This window comes from Bombyx mori, chromosome 4 (genome assembly GCF_030269925.1).
Source record: "Bombyx mori chromosome 4, ASM3026992v2".
Classification (NCBI taxonomy): Eukaryota; Metazoa; Arthropoda; class Insecta; order Lepidoptera; family Bombycidae; genus Bombyx; species Bombyx mori.
The window spans coordinates 4630128-4653860 of NC_085110.1; the positions used below are offsets into that span (position 1 = coordinate 4630128).

General features: G+C 34.7%; 2 protein-coding genes across 2 annotated transcripts; one reads left to right on the top strand and one right to left on the bottom strand.

Annotated features, from left to right (window-relative positions):
* Positions 1–266: 266 nt before the first annotated feature.
* LOC101741891 (uncharacterized) lies at positions 267–15770 on the top strand. Its single transcript, XM_038010702.2, has 21 exons — positions 267–818; positions 1189–1230; positions 1304–1336; positions 1413–1433; positions 1780–1803; positions 1881–1904; positions 2220–2240; positions 2325–2409; positions 3119–3204; positions 3282–3401; positions 3476–4330; positions 4609–4804; positions 5068–6524; positions 6904–7032; positions 7949–8150; positions 8267–10914; positions 11153–11410; positions 13343–13490; positions 13898–14057; positions 14570–14696; positions 15366–15770. The coding sequence occupies exons 1-21, from the start codon at positions 471–473 to the stop codon at positions 15483–15485; spliced, it is 7104 nt and encodes a 2367-aa protein (XP_037866630.1). The 5' UTR covers positions 267–470; the 3' UTR covers positions 15486–15770.
* Positions 15771–16974: 1204 nt separating this feature from the next.
* On the bottom strand, positions 16975–23311 carry LOC100313953 (integrin beta subunit 2; the record flags this gene model as incomplete). Its single annotated transcript, NM_001168283.1, is given in 8 exon segments — positions 16975–17179; positions 17953–18337; positions 18749–18944; positions 20239–20307; positions 20870–21201; positions 21287–21794; positions 21872–22284; positions 23177–23311. Coding segments are annotated over 8 exon segments (2243 nt in total), but the record flags the coding sequence as incomplete, so codon positions are not given.
* Positions 23312–23733: the final 422 nt, after the last annotated feature.

The following is a 23733-nucleotide window of genomic DNA, read 5'->3' on the forward strand; positions in this document are numbered from 1 at the left end:
ATGAGAATAGGGAAGACAACGAAATTTAACAAACTCACAAATTCTAGATTGCAATGGGCGAGTTGAACCATAATCATTTAATGACTTCATATTTCTGCATGCTTGTGGCGATTTCTGTAAGTTTTCTGTGTTCCAGTTAATTATTTTGACCCAACAATTTCTTTAAGTTCTTCGTAGTATCCTGCCGAAAAAACTTAGCCTGAACAATAAGGTGTAATATTCAATTTTGACTTATGAACTAAATTATTTAAAAATTGACATTCCACGTTTGTCATCCCAGCTCGATTTCTAATGGCGTTGCCAAAATATTTTGTATGATTTTGTACATTTATTTTTTTCGTTAGTCATAAAAATAAGTTTATAATCATATAATAATAATCTAATCTTCAATACATTATCTTATTAGAATGTGTCGAATAAATCGAGGATTGGCGTAGATCGCAACAAATCCGAGTCACTGGTACCAAAAAATGTCTTTCATTACGAAAAGGGAACGTGTTTTCAAGGAGTTCGACTTGTTTGATTTGCCATCGAGGAACGAAGGTAAACTGAAGGCATACGCATCATGCACGGACGCGAGAGCTTGGTCACACTTCTGTTCAGATAAAACCGAACATTTAGTTGAAATAATAAAGAGGAACAATGAAAGATGCAGACCAAAATACGTGCCAACTGATGTTATTGTCGACACGCTTATGGTCGCTAAAAACACTGAAATTGCACGACTCAAACGAAAAATCGAAGAGTTCGAACAAATGCTAGCAGCTTACGACCAACTGGAACTGTCTTGTGAACAAAAATGCGAAATAGCTAATGCTGTAAGGACATTCCACTAAATTAATTATTTAGCTTTAATCAATAGATTATGGAAAATTACAACTTTTACTGGTGGTAGGACCTCTTGTGAGTCCGCGCGGATGGGTACCACCACCCTGCCTATTTCTGCCGTGAAGCAGTTTCGGTTTGAAGGCTGGGGCAGCCGTTGAAACTATACGTGAGACCTTAGAACTTATATCTCAAGGTGGGTGGCGCATTTACGTTGTGGATGTCTATGGGCGTCAATAACCACTTAACACCAGGTGGGCTTTGAGCTCGTCCACCCATCTAAGCAATAAATAAATAAAAAGAAATATTAAACGATATATTCTAAAGAAATTTCTAGTGATTATATATTTTGTATTTTCACAGCACGCCACCATAAAAGCAGCCAATAAGGAACTGGAGGATATGGTAAAAAGCCCATTTACTTTTCAAATTAACTTAATTTAGTATTCTTCTACTAAAAAATCAAATAAATTTTCAGTTTTTGGATTTGAACCTCTCTGGCTTCACAGAGGTAAGTAACTGTACATTGCGAATGTATTGATCCATTACTTTTAAAAATCAATATTTGATTGTGAATTTTGTTACAGATCGATTCCGAAGCATTTGAGGTACGTAATTATTTGCTTTTGTAATTCGAGGAATAAAACAAAATTAAAAAAAAACTTTTTTTTAAATAAATGTTAACAGTGAGTCATGTGAAGTTGGGTCTACGTTGATCCAGCTGATATTCTGATTTAAATTACCGCCTATTTCACATCGACCATCAATAGAAGAATAGCATAGCATAGTAGAAATTAGTTTAAGGCTTATGTTTTTAAACAAGATTAGAGTACAGCCACTGCGTAAGGCATTTAGGAAAATAATGTTGCTGTTGATGTCAATGAAATGTGACGCAGATATACGCCGCTTAGATAATGAATTCCAGTGATTAATGATTTTCTTCTATAATTGCAGACAGGGAAATCAAGAGGCGATGAGGTAAGAAAGATTTTTTCTGTGCTACTTCTAGAATTGGAATTTTCCAGCAGCTATTTCATTATTTTCATTATTTTCAGCTCACTAAATACAGAATGGATGAGGTGAATATTATTATTTTATTAATCTTAGTTGCATAATTTTCAGACGAACTAATTTCCCAGTAATGGCTGTGCGGTTAACATGTTTCATGTTGGCCTATGCAGGTATTCAAAGCCTGTATATCAAGTGTTTTTGCCCGAAAATAACCTTTTTTTTTCTGTATTAACTAATTAAAAAGTATTTCTTATTTTAAGTCAAAGGATCTACTAATTTGAGCTCATAACGGACTGAGCTACCATTGTCTGAATCCATCTTGATAAAGAAGCCAAGCATGCGCGGAGTTACGCTAACATTTATCCTTAACTTTTCTTTTTCAGACTCCAAAATCGAAGGACGAGGTAAAAAAAACGTTGCATATGTACAACAGAATATAATTTCAATGTTTTTATTAATTTAACTATAATTAAATAATATTTGAACAGTGGACATATGACAAAGAAAATCGCCCAAGATTGGAAACTAAAGGCAATCAAGCTGGCTTCTCTTGCCCCTGTGACGCTAGTACATGTGAGCCTTTCAAATTAATTATATAAACGTAGACATACGGAATAGATATTCATTTTCCATTTACTATTTATAAATTCGTGTAATTTTCGATAATTTATTACTCAAATAGATATTGTGTGGCAATCTCTCAGCAATAAAGAATTAGCCAAAAACTTAAGGCTAAACAAAATTTCGTTACAGTAATCATAAATTCTCATTATATTCACAATAATGTAATTAGGTTTTTTTAAGGAAGAAAGGATTGATGGTAGTCTGGAGGCCTTTCCAGTTAGCTGGTGCTCAGCCAACAGCAGGGGAATTACGTTTTATACACTGCTTGCTCTATCTTCACGAATTCACGGCCTAGCTAATTCGCAGTGGTTATTGAAGCATATACATAGGACAGCATGAACTGGTGACCCACCTCGTGTTCTCAGTAGTCTCATTATATTCTATTGTTTTTTTAAATTATTTTATTGTTTTATTGTTAAAACAACAATAATAATAAAAAAACGTAATAATATAGATAAAGATCAAGCCCCCGTTTGATGGCAAACACGTCGGTTATATTTATAATTACTTATGGAAATTGTTATCTAACAAGGTATTTGAAATCTATCATATTTGCATCACACCACACTTATAAACTGGGTACCTCTATACCTTAGTTTTTACGCCACGGACGCACAATTAAGCCTCTGAGTGTAAACTATCTCAAAATGATTTTCAGCCGCCACTGATCCGAGGATTGAAGAAATGAAAGAAACTATCATAACGAAAGATGCTAAATTGAGCGCAATGCAAAACACGATTGCTGTATGTAGAACTCAGTATTCTGAAATCTATTACTTATTTTATATGTTATTTGTAGTTTAAATTTAAATTGGTTGAAGGTCATGGAAAACGATGTTTGTGAGCCGTATTGTATTTATGCTCATATTTACACGGCTTTAGAGAAAATATTTGGAATACTCTGTCAAAATGATAAATACAAACAGTACTTGGATTTATTGGTAAGTTGGACCATAAAACATCGTCTACTTGAGTACGATTTATGTATTAAGTTACAATTAGGTAATAATTTCAGACCACTGGAAAAGATATTCGAAATATTGACTTGAAAGGGAAAATTTTGTTTAAACTGAAAGTACTTGAAAAATTTAGTCTTGCGCTAATTGCACCGTGCTCTCAGAATCATAATAATACAGCTCCAGATGATTGTCCTTGTTACAAAACACAAATCGTTGCACGTCTTGAAACTACCTACGCACTTTCATCAGAAACTAACCAACCGAACCTTGATAATAAAAGAGCGCTACTTATCGCCGATATAATGGATAATGAGGAAATGAAAGAAATATTAAGCAGAGAGAGTGCAAACCTTGACGATGAAGATGTATTGCAAAATGACAACTTAGACGAGGATACCTGTAGTATTGATGGTGAGAATTTAAAGCGCCTGAAGAACCTACAAGAGAATTATAACGATTTGATGGTATGCTACGAAAATTTGAAGCACGAGAGGAACTGCTTGCAACTAAAATGTCATAAATATGATGAACTGGAATGTGAACTTCAAGCTTTACGCGCAAGAATTAGAGAATACAATGCACTGTGGTCCGAAAAAGAATATTTTAGAAAAAGATCGGTAGACCTTGATGATTTAAAGGAACATTACTTAGTTCTATCTAACGAAACATCAAATTTAGAAACTAAGCTTAAAAGCGAAATGGAAATCAATAAAATTAAAACGGAAGCAATGGAAGGATTAAGAAAAGACAATATTGCACTTGAGAAAAAAATAAATGAAATTGAAATATCGTTTGAAAAGGAACGAAACACATTAGAATGTAAACTAAAAGAAACAGAATGTAAAGTTATGTGCCAAGAGCAACAAATCAAAAGCTTAAATGTCCAAATTGACAAATTGATCGAGCAAGAGGTGTGTAAGTTCGATTAAAGCATTTCAATAATTTATTGTTTAATAAGTTTCATGTGTCAGTCGAGTTTGCTAGTCATGCCACTATATCGTATTTTTGTTAAAGCTACATCTAAATAATGTTGTATTTATTACAATAACTAAACAATTACCAATAATCTGCTTCTAATTTGCACTTGCTATAATTGTAAATAATCTTAATTAAAAAGTGTGGAATCATTTTTTTTTGTATAGCTGTGTGTCTGGTAATTGCGTATTTAACTTAATAATATTACCGACAGGATTATTCTAACAGCGTTAATTCTGATAAAAATGCGTTATCATTACTGAATCAAATTGAATCGTTAAAAGAGGAAGTATTTAACCTTAAAGATGCACTCTGCTATGGCGAAGAAGAAAGACAGACTGCTTTGAGAGATTTTCAAGATAATCTCAAAATAATTAATGATTTGAAACTTGAGATTGAGGATTGGAAAAGTATGTTTATCTATTAATATCTGTTGAACTCTCGTGATGCTACCTGTGACAATCATTAAGCAAATGAAATACAGTTCTTCTTGAATAGATTCGTGATGTGTGCTGTTTGCATTGCAAGCTTTGCTAGAAGAAATAACAACTACTTTTAAAAGTTTCAAAAGCGATGAACAAATGCATATAGTACATACCTACATATATAAGGAGGTAGACATCCATTCTTTGCTTTTTAGTTATTTAAATTTATTAACTACTCTTACTTCCAGATAAATGTGAAAAGATAATGCAGCAAAATGACGAATTAGAAAGGTTTACGGAAAATTACGGACTAGAAGTGCGAAAACTCACCGAAGAAAATAAAAACTTATTGCAAGAAAATGAAGAAAAATGTTTGGCAGTAGAAAATTTAATGAATATTGTCAATACGAAATCTAAAGAAATAGACCATCTGATATCAGAAATCGATCACAAAAATATTATTAACAATAATCTCATAACACAAGTCGAATCACACGCCAGTACCATAGAAATTTTAGAAAGTGAAAAAACGAGAACTTTGACTTCACTTGAAATTTCCAAATGTGAAAGTCAAGAACTATTAAAACGAACACAAGATTACGAAAATTTAGTACATCAAAACAATGAACTGTCAAAAGAGCTTAGCGATCAAGTAGAAGAATATAATATGCTAAAAGAACAATTTGAAAGATTGACTAAGGATAATGAAAAACTACAATATGAGCTACACGAAATTGAAAAACTTCAGGAAATCAATAAAGCTTGTACAGATGAAATTGCTAAATTGAAAGATGAAAGAGATCACTTGAAAACGTCGTTAGTGCTAACAAAAAAAGAAAGTGAGGTTCTAGATCAAAAATTAATGGAATTCGAAAATTTAAGGCAACAATTCCACAACTTAAGGGAATCCGAGCAAAAACTATCTATAGACAAATATCAAACAGAAAATTTACTTGGAGATGAAAATAGCGAGCAAGATACTGCTGGAGAATCAATCCAATTATACAGTAGAGAAAGTAGTATTTCAATTAAAAAACTATACGACACAGAAAATTTAAAAGAGGATATTTTAAGTTATCATGAATCTTATCAAAACTTAAAAAATGAAAACCTCAATTTGAAGACAATCATTTCGAATCTCGAAAAAGAAAAAATAAACCTCATTGATCAAATTAGTAATTTAAGGCATGAAAATGAAAAACGTCTTCATACAGATGGTCTTGTTTCTGAATTGGAAGAAGAATTGAATAGCATAAACAAAACATATGAATTGTTGATGATAGAAAAAAATAAATCTGAATTGTATTTGGAAGATAAAAACAAAGAAGTAATTAACTTGCAAAATCAATTAGAAAGTCGAATTGCCGAAAACAAACAACTCCGTCAACAATTAATAGAACTGGATTCTGAATTTTTTATTTCGAAGAACAATTTCAAATCGATTGAAACAGAAAATGACGAACTTCAGAAGGAAAATGAGAAATTAACTGTATCGATTAGAAAATTTGAAAGTGACCTTAATCTATTACAAAAAGAATATGAGGCGGTGAAGATGGAGAGGAATCAAATCGAAAAAGTATATGAAACGCTCCTGGTAGACTTGAATACAGTTAAGAAAGAAAATGAAGAGCTTGCCCAACAAAGTCAAACATTGTTTTCTCACAATGACGACTTGGAAAATGCTTTAATTATGGAAAGATCACTGGTAAGAACTTTATAAAAGCCCTTTCTAATTATTGTCCTTCAACAATAGTGTTCTACGCCAACGACAAGAAGAAACTCTAACTAGAATTTTCTGCATAAATACATAATTGCTTTAAAGAAAATTTCCCTTTGAAATCGGAAACAGTAAATAAATCTCCAAGTTGCGTTTCTTAAATAAAACCATAAATGTTCTTAGCCATTTTCAGCTTTTTTTTTATTGCCCGAGTAGGCAGACGAGCATACGGCCCACCTGATGGTGAGTGGTTACCGTCGCCCATGGACTTCAGCAATGACAGGGGCAGAGCCAAGCCGCTGCTTACAATTATTATTTTTTTGTAAAGAAAAATGCTTAAGTTATACCAAATAGGACATGTTTTCAGGTAAAGTTAAAACCAGAATTCCTAGAAAATTCATATGAGGAAATTATTCGAGAAATTATAGAGTTGAAAGACCAAAAAATTGGAACTCAAAATAAGATAAGGGAACTAATGGATAAATTAGAGGAATCAGTACGTATTTATAAACTTGGACTACTAATATTCAATTAAACATTCAATTTAGCGCAAGGGCGGATCCAGCTTTGGCGCCAGGAGGGGGTCACATAGTCAAATTTAGATGCGTTCGTTCCCAGAAGTTTGCCATTATACAAAGTTATTATATTATATTAAATTAATTAAATATTGAAGGTACAGATTTTATGTAACTACATAGTTACATAAAATTTGTATGGTGGCAAAATATATAAATAAGTTCATTATATTCAATTAGTGGTCCGCCTAAGTCCTGGAACCAGCTCAGGGGGTGGTCATGACCCCCATGACCCCCCCCCCTGGATCCGCTATTGATTTAGCGCTTATTTATAAAGGAAATAAAGGAGAATACATACAAATCATATAATTAATTAGGCAGGTCCAATCATGGTGAATTACATCTAGTGCAAATCATATCCGGGGCTCATAGACACCATAACTTTAATTTCGCTATCTTAAGACGAAGTCACAATTAAATTATTGGTAAAATAAGAATTTTACTATGATAGATGTTCTCATACAAGATAGCAAACGAAACAAGCTATAAAATTTCCAAAAATTTTCACTAAATGCAATCGGCTTTTCGCCCATTCTAAATCAACCGTCCATTTATTTACGATCTTGTCGAACTAAAACCCAAATAATATGAAAATCCAATTACAACTTTTGTCAGATGTTTTCTTATTTCAATTTAATTTAAGGTTTTATAAATTATTCTCATTTCATTTCCTCATAATAGTAATTACGATTTGTTGAAAGTCATTAGTAGGTTACTACAGTTCATTATTTGTTCATATGTTGTCATGGATAGTGGAAATTTATATAAATTTGGATTACTTATTTATTAAATAAATTAAATTAATAAACAGTAATAATATTGAGAATTTTTTCTTAGGAATACATCATTTTAAAATTAACTGAAGAGGTTGTAGCTCGCAATCACAAGATTATAATATTAGAGAATCATATCAATGAGGTTGAAGACGAAGTCAGAAGATTGCAAGTATGCGTAAGTGATGCTATAATTGCTGGAGAACAAATTAGAGAAAACAGTATTCAGAAAATCGATGAATCTGTCAAAGCAGTACATGCACACCGTAAGTTTTTTTTTGTAATCTAAAGGTAGTTTTTAGTAATAATATCAATTTTAGTTAAATTTATAAAATAAACAAACAGGATGTTTTAAAATGTTTTCTTCGTTTTTAAATTTTAGATTCCAAAGCTACTCACAACATAAGAATGGAACTTGATAAATTGAAAAATGAGAACATTTTACTAGAGCAAAAATTATCGAATACAAAATTAGATTACTCAGATTCATTCAATAGCAGGAATGAAATATTATCAAATATGAATCGTCTTCAAAATGACAATGAAATAATTATTACCGATATTAAACAAATAGAATTGGAATATATTGGTGACAGTGAATTATCACCTGAAAAGTGTGATGCAGTAGACGTTTTACATTCATTGGAAAGGATCCGTAATTATATGGAAACAAAAAAATCTAAAAACATAATTTTAGAGCAAACTTTACTAAAAGTCCAATCATCTTCGCAGTTGCTACTCTGTAAAGCAGATGAAGGAAAGAGAATAGTCGAAGTTGAAAAACAAAAGATCATAACTGAAAAGGAGGAAGCTATAAAGCAAAGACAAGATTTAGAAGCAAGTCTTTTAGATTTAAAGCAGAAGTTAGAAAAACAGATTTCCACGGATCAAGATGTAATAAAAGATTTAGAAGCAGAAATTTTAAACAAAGATCTCATTATTAATAACATAAATAAGTCTACAGAAAGTTATATAACAGAACTTAAAAATGATATAAATTCATGGCAAGAACTCTATGAAAATGCAACACGAGAATTAAAACATTTACAAGAGCAATTACAAAGCATTTCAGATGAAAATAATAAATACTTTCAAGAAATTATGACAGCAAATAAACAATTAGAGGTAAAAAGCAAAGAGATTTCAAGTCTTCAAAAATCTTTAGAAGACATACAAAATCAAACAAGTCATTTTATTGAAGTAAATAATTTAAAATTAGAAGAAAAATCCGAAGAAATTGCTGAGCTACAAAAGACGATTGAAAAAATAAAAAATCGCTCCTTCACATGTATTGGAACAAATACATCTGGTATAAATTTAGTACGTGACGACAATCTAGAAATAAAACAAGATAAAGCCCAACAAGTGGATGGAAACGTTAACATCAACATCAAAGAAAATCGTGATAGAACAGCCTTGGAGAAATTATTTTATGAACGTTCTTATCAAAAATTACAAACTTTAAAGGCCATTCAGGTCACAAACATAAGTGTACAACCAAAATTTGATGCTCGTAATTATTCAAACTATAAATCTGAGAAATCTGTGATTGACGAAACATCTCTAATTGACATAGTGGAAAGTGAAAATACTTCAAAAGACAATGGCCCTAACAAATCTGTTGTAAATCTACAAAGAAAGGTATCGAAGCCCCTGAATTACAACGATACATCAAAAAATAGTTCTTCTTTAGATATACAGCCTGTGAAACATATTATCAATGATATAGAAAATACAGCAGATTTTAAAAATAATTACGAAAGTGAAATTAAAATTAACGACATTGAACAAAATGATGAGACAAAAAGAAAAATACCGGAATCTGTTCATTCAACTGATATGTTTATTGTATACAAAAGTAGTGAAACTGATACTCCTAGTACGGGAAGGTCCAAAGAACCAACTTCTTGGCCACACCACTATAATTCCGAAGTAGTAGAAACTTTAAAAATCCATCCTAAAAACCAGAACACAGCTGACTATCGTTCTAGAAAACGTGAACCAAGCACGAATACACAGACTAATGAAAATATAGGTACCAAACGTGGTATTAATGTGAAGTTGCCTCGTGTTGAACTAATAAACTCATCGCAGTCATTGTCCCTGAAAAGTGAAACAAGTTCTTCAGATACATTTCATATGGCAAAACCTTCGGAAACGACATTCTTAAATTCAGAGGCTATCGAAAAACCTCAAAAGACAGAACTCGAACCATCTAACAGTGATCAAGAAAAAGTGAATTCTATTTTTGATAGTATTTATTCCGAAAACTATCAAAACAATATAAAAAAGAGTAATATCAGCGGCCAAACAATCTCATTGGCCAATGATACCGAAACTCTAAATGTGACTTCTAGACCTAATAGCTCCGATCTGGCAGTAAATCCTTTAAACAATAATCTTCAAACAAAGTCTAAATCGAAAAAATCCGCACAAAATGAATTGAGAACTAAAATCGCATTAAACTATGTTCTCGATACAATTGAACTAGACAGAAATCTTAGGAATACCGATAACGAAAATTCATATTCCACAAGGAAAACTCAAAGTGCTTCTATAGTAAGCTTCTCTTTATTAGATTTCAATGATGAAAGCAATCTTTCTTCAGTTAGTTCTCGTAATGGAATTAAAACTATGGCTCATAACCTCTCTAAAAATCAATTTCTTAAGTTCAAAGACCAGGGAGTATTGGTAAGACTGGATAATTATGAAAAATACGAGCAAGAAATTGATGCATTAAAGAAAACATTAAAAAACACGGAAGAGGACTTTAAAAAGAAACTTGACGCTTTAAAACTGCAATACGATAACAACATAAAGAATATTAAAAAAGAGCACGACAATGGAGTTAATAATTTACAAAATCTACACGAAGAGACGTTGCATGATATTATTAAAATACGCGAAAATGAAATTGAGAACTTAAGGACATTAAGTATTGAAGCAATGAAGAAGGCAGACAAACTAGAGAAGGACAATAGTTTGCTAAAACATCAGGAGCAGTATAACGGTCTAGCTTGTTTCGACGAGGTAACTATGTACTTTTCCTTATTAATAGTGTACCTTTAAACTAAGTACAACTGAGAAATAAATTAAACATATGAACCGTCTTATTTTAAAACCATGTAATAGGTACTTAGTTCATTTATGGAATAAATTTTAAAACTTAACATCTTTACAGGTTCAAAAGGCAAATCAAACGCTAGTTACCTATCTATAATCCTAATATCATTGTAAGCTTATTAAAGGTTTATTATATTCTATTTAGGATCAGGAGGTTCCTTCAGAATCCAATAGTCAAAAAAACACACGACTTCAACGAAAAGTTCTCACGCAGACTAATGTCGAAGCGTTTGACGTGAAGCCAAAAACACGTATACATGGCCCTTGTACATGCAGCTTGGATGTGAACATGTCCGATACTATACGAAATATATTTCAGCAAGTTGACAATGATCAAAGGAAATTGGCCGAGCGCACGTATCTAAAATACATTTTGAACAAAATTTTAAATGACAGCGTAAAGGTAAACTTCTTTGTCTTTGATCTCTATTGTTCTAAATCTACTTAGAAAAGTTTAGTAATTTTACAAGTTAAAGATGTTGAGTTTTTCCATTCTATTCTATCAGCCCATAGACGTCCATTGCTGGACATAGGTCTACCCCAAGCCTCGCCACAAAAATCGGTCTTACGCTGCTTGCCTCCAGCGGTTTCCCGCAAACCTCAATAGGTCGTCGGTCCATCTTGTAGGGAGACCTACCCACATTTTCCATTTCCAGTTATCATTTTCTAAAGCATTATGTCTATTTATAAAGCTATTTAAAGTTAGTTAAGATAGCTCAAAATCGTCAACTACGCACCACAATTACGTTAAGCCACAATACTTACACAATAATTACCACAGTCAGGTCGCAGGTTATGCGTTTTATTGATTACCTATAATAATAGTATCCAACACAATTAAGTCCATAGAGTAATAAAATTTTATTATTACGTCTATATTTTTTCATATGGAGATTTAGAAATATAAATTAAAAACTTATTTCTAAAAAGGATATCTTAACATAAACGCAATTTCCTAAAACCGTGCATAATTTATAGCCTACTAGATATATTAATTATTCAAAAAATACACAAGTCAAAGTACCTCGATACATTCTGTTCCTAATTATCTTAAAAGTAAGCTAGCTAAGTAAGTAACGATATTATTAATGGGTTCAGTTTGCCTTTGTTACGTACAATTTTAAAATGTATTTTATTTTATTTTAGTTGTAAACATTTTTTTTATCTATAAATGAAATAGAAAAATTTCATAGGAATAAAAATTAAAAAAAAAATTCAGAAAAGAACAACAATTCAACCGCCCTTTACAAATGGTAATCTCACACCATTTTATATGTCAAAATCACCTGCAGTGTCCATAAATAACATGCCAAACGTAAATTAGGTGGACCGTTACAAGGAAAATGTCTGACGCCGATTGGTATCGCCAATGTTTCTATTTTTGCTCAAAACGAACAAACAACCACAAAATAATAAACGTTATCCTTATTGCAGTAATAATGTAGCTGTTAAAGTATTTTTTTCATTCCCGATCCTGCGGACAGAACGGAAAGCAGTCGACGTCGCCCAAAACACGTCATCTCGGATCCTCCCGATCCACTAACGGTGCTTTTAGGTACTTCAAGCACCGGTCACCATTCTCGTCGAACCCGTCGCTTGTGACGAAGGGCTCGACGAGTAAATTAACTCTCAGACACAGCCCACTGAGTTTCTCGCCGGATCTTCTCAGTGGGTCGCGTTTCCGATCCGGTGGTAGATTCTGCGAAGCACGGCTCTTGCTAGGGTTCGTGTTAGCAACATCATCAGGTTTGAGCCCCGTGAGCTCACCTACTAGCCACGGTTACGCTGAAATAGCCCCTAAGGCTATCAGCTTAGGTAGGAAAAAAAAAAAAAATTTTTGAATTTAGAGGCCTGGCTTTCAAAGTCCTTTGTCTCTTAAGTCTCTTTTCTTCTCTTTCTATCCTATTACCCTCTGCTGGGGTGTAGGGCTCGAATCAAATCCTTCCATTTACATCGGTCTTGGGCAGTCTGTTCTAGCTCCTCCCAAGTCCATGACTAAGAAACCTAGCTCCTGCTGCACCGAGCGACGCCAAGTTGCTCTGGGAAAGCCTCTCTTCCTTGTACTAAACACTTTCTTAAGTACTATCTTGAATTTCTTATTGAAACATCCAACAATTCTTATAGTAGTATCAAAACTTGGCTTGGCTGGGGAAAAGTGGGCAGTGAGAGTGCACATCGGAAGGTCACTCCTGAAATTCGCCTAGCTCACAGGCACACCCGTGTTTCTCTCCCTAACGCCACGATATCCATTTCTTTCTTTTTGCTTAGGTATTGTTCTCATTGTATAATAAATAACAGTATCGATTGAGATTGAGAAAAGACCAAATTGTTTCAGTCGCTTGACGCTCAAGAACTATCTTTCTTACATTTGAAAATATGTCGTACGTGGAAAATGAAATTGAATAAGGAGGAGGCCTTCCAAATGAAAATCAATACATTGGAATCGGAGCTGTTAACTAAACAGAAACATACACAGCAGCACAGTAAATAAAATATCTACTTTTTTATTTATATTAAGCTCCTTTATCTTACATTTTTATTTTATTTTTATTGCTTAGATGGGTGGACGAGCTCACAGCCCACCTGGTGTTAAGTGGTTACTGAAGCCCATAGACATCCACAAGGTAAATGCGCCATCCACCTTGAGAATTAAGTTCTAAGGTCTCAAGTATAGTTACAACGGCCGCCGGCATGTAAAAAATACATGTACTTAATAGATAGGCTAATATCTATGAAGTGTTGGACTCCCTACACTAGTTGCGGGGGCGTTAAGAATGAGAATCTTTGTGGGGGTGAGAAATAAAAATTTCAATTTTAAATGCCCAGCGGAGCGGACGGGTACAGCTAGTTATTACATATTTACAAAGGAAGTTTTTTTTTATGGGTTCAGTTGCAGATCTTGATCGTAAGGTAGCACAAGAGAGGAGAGCGTTACAAGAGATCAGGGAAGCCGTATTCAGGAGCAACCCGAGGTCACGTTCTACGAGTCCGAGGACGGATTTCGGCATCAAAACTTCAGCACCAGCGGAATCCATTACAAATAATAATTTGTTAGTGTCTATACTTTTAGAAAATGTTGTCAAACTCTTATGGACAACAGCTTCCGTACTTCATATGCATTTATATACGGTAAATACACCAAAACAACATTTTTTACAATTTTTGTCTATCTGTCTGTTCCGGTTAACCTCTGAAACGGCTGGACCGATTTTGTCGAGACCTTCACTGATTACCTATCATGATTATATAAGGAGTAACTTAGGCTACTTTTTTTAGACTATCTTCGCCTCGCGCGTCACCCGCGGGACTCAGCTATTAATAATAAAATTAAATGTTCCCCAAGGCGAAGCGAGGGCCGATCGCTAGCTATACATATAAGCTGTAAAAACCTACGTATATATAGTTCTCCCTCATCCAAACCTGCTGGTTGAAATTAGGTTTCTCTCAGCATTACCTTTGTAAAGTCGTCTGCGGTTGATAGGACGTGATTCTCCGGTTTCGTCTCGAACCAGACATTGTAAAGATTATCTGATTTAAAAATAAACGTGCGAACTCCTTATAGGGACTGCACTTGTAAGATTGGATGCGGAATTGTCAGAAAACGCGAGAGACGAGCGGCCGGAGACATTGCCGCTACATTGTTGAGCGTTAAGTCGCGACCGCGTCGATCCAGGGCTGAGAGCAACAGGGTAATGTTTTGAGTTTTTTGAAGTGAAACTTCTCTAGAATCGTTGTAATTTCAAACTCAATGAAACGAAATGAAACGAAACGAAAAAATAAGTTTTCGGTAGGCAGCGGCTTGGCTCTGCCCCTGGTATTGCTGAAGTCCATGGGCGACGGTAACCACTCACCATCAGGTGGGCCGTATGCTCGTCTGCCTACAAAGGCAATAAAAAAAAAAGTGTGCCGCAATTGGCTTGCCGAAGCAGCTCCGAGCGAGCAACTCAGTGGGCTGTGTCTATGGGTTAATTCGTTCGTCGAGCCCTTCGTCGCAAGCGACGGGTTCGACGAGGACGGTGACCGGTGCTTGTGGTACCTAAAAGCACCGTTAATGGATCGGGAGGATCCGTAATGACGTGTTTTGGACGACGTCGACTGTTTACCATTCTGTCTACAGGATCGGGCATGAGAACAGGGTAGAAGCAATGGTTCGTTTGACTGCACTCTTTAACTGAGTCATCCCATAAATGATAGCTAACATTTTTTCGCACTTTAGTATTTACTGCTTTGACAAGTACCCCATGAAACATGCAACAAGTGTCAGCAAGTACCATGTTTTTAAGTGATAATTTATTTTTTTATACTTTAGAGGAAACTATTGAATAATAATTACATTAAATATGTTTGTTGAATTATAGGCGGTTATTCCAAACCTGAATTTTGAGGAAAGCCGCAAAAACAATGCTTACGAACACGACGAACGTCCGACGCGTCTCCGCAAAAATGAAGATAAACAGAAACACTACCACAAAAAATAATTGTATTCATCTAAAATTATCTGGTTTCTTGACTGTGTGTTTGTGTGTAATTTCTAGAGTAAAATTAGAAAGTAGGTGTATGAAAATTTCACAGTGTAATATTTATAATGTCATCCTAAAAATACGTCTAATGTTTCGAAGTTTTTTTTTACTATTTATTTACTAATGTTCAAAGTTATATTACTTGAAAATTAAAATACATATTTTTTGTGATGTAAAGTAAAATGTGTGTGTGTAGTTTGTAAATTAAGAAATAAATTAATAAATTAAAAGTTGATTTTCAAATTATTTTTATTGATATGGAGTATATAATTTGGTTTTTGTCTTTGTACCTAGACAAATACTCGTTTTGGTCCAACTAAAAGGTATTTATGAAGCCGTAAACTGTAGATAGTGGTCTAGTAGAATTATCGATTCGACAAAAAAAAAGTTCACAAGTAAATAATTTTGGAACAAAAAGTACCTACTTGAACAGAAAGAACAAACTATTATTCGGGCAACTCTTGAACTGGTTTTTTATTTATGGTACCGTAATATGATTCGTAGTTAAAAATAAGACAGGCCACGTGTCAAAAAAAGTTATTTTTTTATTGCTTAGATTGTTGGAGAAGCTCACTGGCCACTTGGTGTTAAGTGGTTACCGAATCCCATAGATATCAACAACGTTAATGCCGTCATCTGCCTTGAATCATGAGTTCCAAGTCTCAGTTTTTACGGATGCCCCATCCTTCAAGCCGAAAAGCGTTACTGCTTTACAGCAGGAAATAACCATTAAAGTCTTAATGGTTATTTCCTGCTGTGAAGCAGGTCGTGCGCATTTAGGCGCGCAGACTGAATAAGTTGTTCTCCGCCAAATAGGCACTGTCTCTGTGATATCGCTTTCATCAAGTCCTCTTCAGCACGTGATGAACAATCTGTATCCTCTAGATCGCAGATATGTAAGTGATAACTTGAATTACTTTTATCTCACAAAGATCTATCTCCATAAACAAAGTTCACCGCTTGAAAGAGTAAAATCAAGGTAAAGATCAAATAGTGTAAAAATGATCATATAAATTGGAACTCGGTAAGTTATACGAATAAGCAGCAAACGCGATAGTGCCGCCGGCCTAATCGAGTTCCGCGAACTCAAAAAGATCACGTGATGTCAGCTGATTGAAATACACACAAACATATAAAAACCCCGCCGGCGCCGCTCCGACTGTTTCGTCACATCAAACAGCATCTTTTGTCTTTGAAATTTAGTAATATTCGTCGTAATAAATTTGATATTTGTTTTGAGAGTTGGAGTAGTTATTATGGACCTAGTAATATGGTTTTAATATTTTTCGTATTAATTGTTTGGAATGCAAAAAACAAGAGCTTGATTGAAAAGAGAATTCCGATAACAGGTTGAAATTAAAACAAATTATAAATAATTTTATTAAGTTATTTAATACTATGAAAAATGTGGTGTACTTGAAGAACATAATCTACTTTTTTCATTGTTTATTTCGTAGGTCTGTAAGATGGGTTCGGAAATTCTGTAGTCGGGTTTTCGTAACAAGGATTTGAAACATCAAAGCCGGCGGCTTTGGCCGCTTCTTCCACTTTCCTGTATTCCCTTTGATCGTAGATATCTGTTAAAACCTTCCATCCGATGAGAGTCAGCAAGCCAATCAATACAATAGCAGAGATCACACTACCCACAACAACTGAAAATGTAATAAAAGCCATTTATAAATGAGTTATACTCGTAGTACCTATGTATAGCTACGATACAAGTTTTTATAGGTTTTTCGATTTTACTAAATCCTGGGTTTTGAACAATTTTGATGGAACTTGAATAGATGGAAATTAATTAAAAACGAAATTCTGCCAATCTATTCAAATTGTGTTCCGTCACACACGCTACAATTGATTTATATTAATTAAAATGTATAATTCAATAAAAAAATTGGGACAAATAACATATGGCTTTAGACTAGAATTGTCTGTACTCTGGGACACAGACAATGATAATAAATCAGTAATATTATATATTACTTACGTTTAAATGTATAATAAATAAGAAATACTATATATTATTATATATAAATTCGGAAATACATGTTATGTTCTCCATTGTTTTTCTTCCGATTTTCTGTATGTTTTGGTTAGTAACTATTGACAACTTTGGGCGTCATCAATGTTTTAGGAGTAGTCAGTTTATTTTCTTCATAATGTCAACACAAAACGAACGAGACAATTTAATATGCGAAAAAACGTATGCGAAATTTAATTTTTATGCGGCAGTGATTATAGTTGAATTTCGATCATTAAATAAATAATAGTAGATATTAAACTGAGGCATTTAGTTACAAGCCCGTTCGTTCTACGAAGGTTTTCGATGACGACGTGGTATTCAAACCGACAATAGATCTTCAGCCCATCAAACTAGAGCCCCACCGAGTCAATCAAATATTAGTAAAAGGGTCAATGTACTCACTATATAAATTAGCTTTAGGCGGTATCTGCTTTTCCTTTTGTATAGTCAAAAAAAGTTTATTGTCCTCGTGGTGGTATTTGAACACAATCGATGTTCCGTTATCCAATAGCTTGGCACACCAAGTAGCCTTTTGAATGTTATCATTTATGATTTCCGTTGAATTAACAATCTTAACAACCGTGTCCTTTCCGTTCAAGAATGATTGATCACAAAACGCCTTTTCGTTCAAGTAATTACAATATACGTAGTCTTCATATTTTTTACAGTATTTTGCGGCGCAATCAGTGCATAAGTCGCAGAATGTGCCGAAATACGATTCATTTTTGCCGCTAACTTTATCACAGGAACATTCTCCACATTTACATTCCCCGTTGCCGAAGCAAACCTTTTGGTTACAGAAACAAAAAGTTATCTAAACGTTTTAGTATCTCATTCTGAATTCGAAATAATAACATGTTTAGTTGCGCATTTTTTTGTTTGTTTTTATTGCTTAGATGGGTAGACGAGCCCACAGTCCACCTGGTGTTAAGTGGTTACTGGAGCCCATAGACATTTACAACGTAAATGCGCCACCCAACTTGAGATATAAGTTCTAAGGTCTCAGTATAGTTACAACGGCTGCCCCACCCTTCAAACCGTAACGTATTACTGCTTCACGGCAGAAATAGGCAGGGTGGTGGTACCCACCCGCGCGGACTCACAAGAGGCCCTACCACCAGTAATAAGTTTTGTAATACACATTGCACAATTCATTGTGTTAACCCATATTCGTAGAAGAAAAGGTTTAAATCTTTACCTCATTCTCGTCTGACCACGGCGCTATGCAATCTTTGTTGCTTACAGGACACATACAGTTCGGAGGCGACCAGCCCTCTTGACAATTACATTTACCCATATAGCATGTTCCCTTTTTGCAGTTACTCATACACAAATTATCATCATATTCGCACGTGTCACCTGAATATCCGGGCTTACAAATACAACGGCCGCAACTAAAATATAAATAATGTAATAAGTTTAGTACAACACATTTTTTTTTGTTTTTTTTTGTTTTTACAGCGCATGTCGTGTAGTGCTTTTTTATTTATTTATTGCATAGATGGGTAGACGAGCTCACAGCCCACCCCGTGTTAAGTGGTTACTGGAGCCCATATACATCTACAACGTAAATGCGCCACCCACCTGCAAGCCAAGTCATAAAAAAAACTCACCTTGAAATATAAGTTATGTATTATAAGTAACCTATCCGCGCGGACTCACAGGTACCACTACCCTGCCTATTTCTGCCGTAAAGCAGTTATGCGTTTCGGTTTGAAGGGTGAGGCAGCCGTTGTAACTATACTTGAGACCTTAGAACTTGTATCTCATGGTGGGTGGCGCAATTACGTTGTTAATTTTTTGTTCATTGTTTATTGTTCATTTAATGTTTGTTCTTAATGTGACAACGTGCTACATAATTTTTGTAGAATTTTAAATATTCAGTAATCAAAATCAATAAATTAGGTACTTGTAGCGCGGGTTAAACGTATATTTAACTAGGTACATAATAATAATAATAATAATATAACTCTTTATTTATATAACACCTTAATATGTACAGAGTAAACTAATAAAACAAAAGTCGGTGATATAAATCGGCGGCCTTATCGCTGAAAGCGATCTCTTCCAGGCAACCTTGCAGAGAGAGGAATAAGTTAACTGGACGGTGCTATATCTTAGTAAACTTATATAAAAATATATACTTAAATACACATGTGAAAAATAAATACCATATAAGATAAACTTACATACGATTAAATACAAATGAATACTAAAAATATACAAGATAGAATACAAAAGAAGTAGGAACTTATACAGTTATATCATAGAAGCAAAGTAGTGCGATTTCAATCTGGACTTGAAAATTTCCGGCGAGGACGATTGTTTAACGCTTAAAGGTAACGCATTCCATAAACGGTACATAGTATAATAGCGCCCAACCAATTTCGAACGCTGGGCAGTCGACCAGACGTTCTACTTGTCTCAACTCACTCAGAAGTCACAAATGTCATTCATTGTTTGAGGCGTCATTCACGGACTTCAGTATTCGAGAATGTCTTAAATGATTAATAAACTTTCATACATTATGTACACGAGAAAATACTGTCTTGAATCTAAGGGATTTTAGGGATGCTGTATAATACCACTTAAACAGTTGCAGTTAAGACCCGAGTAGAATTTTTTGATTACCAACACGTCTCATAAAAAATGATAGAAAAACCAAAAATAATATAAAAACCAACTTACACGTATTGTCCATGATATCTACAGTGAGGGCTTTCCAAATCTTCGGCCACGTTTGATCCCTTACTGTCACTAAAATTAAGCGAATATTTAATTGAATCTTCTATTAGAAAGTTGGATACAAACTTATTTTCGTTTGGGCCCGGTAGCAAGTATAGCATAGCCGGGCCATTGTAGCATTGTAGTTCGGAAATGCTCGGATAACTGTTAACAAATCCCAAAGGCTTTGGGAGCCAAACGAATCCTTTCTTCCAAGAAAACATATACACCCAGAAGCCGATAGTTTTGATAACCAAAGTAATGAGAGGTCAACATCATTATCAACAACCACTGTGACATGCAGCTTAGTGTAAATATTCAAACAACACACATCCCTTTGGGAAACCAGACGAGTTTTATCTTCTGTTAGCGTTTGGATTTGTAGAAAAAACGCAAATTCTGTGGGAGATACCACATCACCTTGCGTAAGCTTATATCATTAAGTTTCAGTTAAAAGCTAAATCCTCTATCCCACGTTAACACGGTTGAAATTGTCCCACTTCCCACTTCAAAAATAATGTTTAGTGTTAATAGTCATGCGCGCATACATTTTTTTCGGTATGCTTAAGCTATGTTTTGTTTTAGTAAACCTTACCTGTCACAGATGCATACACCGCACAATAAATACGCAGCATTAAAACAAACGGGACTCTTCTCTTTTTTTACCTTCTCGCATTCACATTGACAGTCAACCTCTAACTCAACACCTACGTCAATATCATGAAGACCATGCGGACTTATTTTAAAGACTCTAGAAGAATTTCCATCGAGACACGATCCAGCAACTATTGTAACATTTATTTCTACAATGGGATTTAAATGTGTACTTCTGCAATTTTTCTTTTCAATTTCATTGCAATCCGGACTATACTTGACATTAACTGAACTTGGAAAATCAGATACTAGCCTTACAACACTTTCGGCTTCCTGCAATTTAAATTTCACATTAGAATTGATATTGGAAATCAACAGTTTATTGCCATTCTAAATTGAGACTCATATAGGTACGTACCAAATAGGCAGTTTTAATTATAGGCACAATATTTGACTCCCCTTCCTCTTTTTTAATTAAAATTGCTGTTTCTGATCCTAGTATTGCATTTGACAATTCTTTGTAAACCTCGGATACCCTTTCAATAGTAGCAAATATGATTTTGAAATTTCTTTCTGTTGCTACTTTATTTATCTGGCTTACAGACGGGTAATCTTGTGTCGTTGCTGTATCGTCATAAATATTATCTTTTAGGTGGCATTCCATATCATTCGGTTTTAATATGCCGATCATTTTACCGTCTCCCATACTATGATACGGCGCGTCAGTGAAGAGTACTATAATACGTCTTGCTTCTGTTCGCCACCCTATTTCTTTGGTGCAGGTCATAACCTGCATCAGAGCATCTAAGCCAGCTTCTTGGTCATCGAAATTTGAACCAAAATCGATTTGGCGAACTGTGTTGTTCAATTTCGATATGTCTGCCGTTAAGGATAATACATTTTCAAACGGTATGGACTTTTGGTATCTGAAATATCAGGTACCTTATATGAACATAATGGATGAATGTAAAAAACTAGGTCAAGAAAAAGGACGAATGGTTACCTGTTTTTATCGTAATATGGATAAACTGGTTTTTCTACAAAGGTTCCGAATCCCAATCGAACATTCTTTGTGAAAGCACTTAATTCTTTCAAAATATTAATAGCCTGTGATTTTAGTTCGTTCTGAAATTGTCTCATAGTATAAGAGTTATCCATGAGAAAATAAACATCGAGCGGGAAATGCTCTATAGGTTTATAAAGCATTTTAAAATCGACTGGAACACCAGGTCGTACTTTAATTTTGATGTGACCCGGTGTGACGATCGTCTTTCTGCCGTGATCATCAACACTTTGATAGGGCACGTGTTGTTCTTCAAACTTTTCAAATTTAGGGTTGTAAATAAAAGAACTGTTGCACCAAGTTTGGTCGCTTGCGAAGATTTCAGGTTGACATCTAGTGTGTTTTGTTTCAGCCTAAAACAGCAATAGTCTTTTTTTAATTTTTTCGATCAGTTAATACAGGAAAAGTTATGGGAGAATAAGAAGAAAGAGACAGGTGAGGACTTCCACTACTGCTTGAATATACTCTCTACCTCTCATCATTGCACTTTTTTCGTGTCTTTGCGGCCCACTTAGTTTTAAGCGATTAATGGATTCTAAAGATTGCACAGCGTGCATAATGTTCGCCTAATTTACAGTAGATATACGAAAGCGTCACCAACTAACTCTAACGGGTAGGTACCACCACCCCGCCTATTTCCGCCGTGAAGCAGTAATGCGTTTCGGTTCGAAGGGTGGGGTAGCCGTTGTAACTATACTGAGACCTTAGAACTTATATCTCCAGGTGGGTGGCGCATTTACGTTGTAGATGTCTATGGGCTCCAGTAACCACTTAACACCAGCTGGTGGGCTGTGAGCTCGTCCACCCATGAAAGCAATAAAAAAAAACAAAATTATTTATTTCATTGTCCTCTTAGACAAACAAGCATATGGTCCATAGTGAGAGTGAGAAGTTACCGCTGCTCTTGAACGTCAGCAAAGCCAGGAGCAGAACCAAACCGTTGCCTATCGCTGAATACTCTTCTCGGGCCTCGTTTGGAGAAGGAAATGTTATTCAGGATTTATCGTTGAGGTATAGAATCACTATTCTCAACTATATTTTTTTAAATCCTAACCTCAAAGTAGCTGTCTTAAACACTAGGGTTGGGACACATTGTAATCTCAAACAGAAATGTAGGGAAACAATGATGCGCTCCGCTTCGAATGTAGCAGTGACGTTGTATCCATTAAAAAAAAAGACCTTATAAGCTGTACAGCAGATTTCGCCTTTTATTGGCTCCGTCAGCCGTTCGACATCAGAACGTACCTCGCTACACCAGACGCACCTCTCCGAAGCGTAGCTTATACACGAACTACATGTCTTGAACTGTCCACAAATGGAAGTGCCACTAGCGAAACAAAAATAAATCATAAGAACAGTGACTTTCGTTAAACGAAACATAGCTTCGTGAGCCCTACACGATCACAACTAGTCATAAACGAAGCGTACAAATATAAATGCAGGAAAACATGACCACAATAACGTAACGCGATATAAATACGAACACAAAAAGGTAAGTGTAAACTGTGTCGTCTGATTTAAATCGAATGAGTTATCTAAGTATTTAATAGCTTACTGAATAGACCGTTGAACGTGTTGATGGCCCACCTGATATTAAGTGTTACCGGAACCACAGAAATGACATTGTGAATAACGCCTATCTTATTAACCAGTCCATCTGACCCATCCTTCGGAACGGAACGCATTGGTGTTTCACGGTAGAAACAGACGTCTATGGGCTCTAGTAGCTCTTAATACCAAGTGGACCGTAAGCTCGTCTATCCATCTAATAATAAAAGCCTTTATTCAGACGCAAAAAGGAT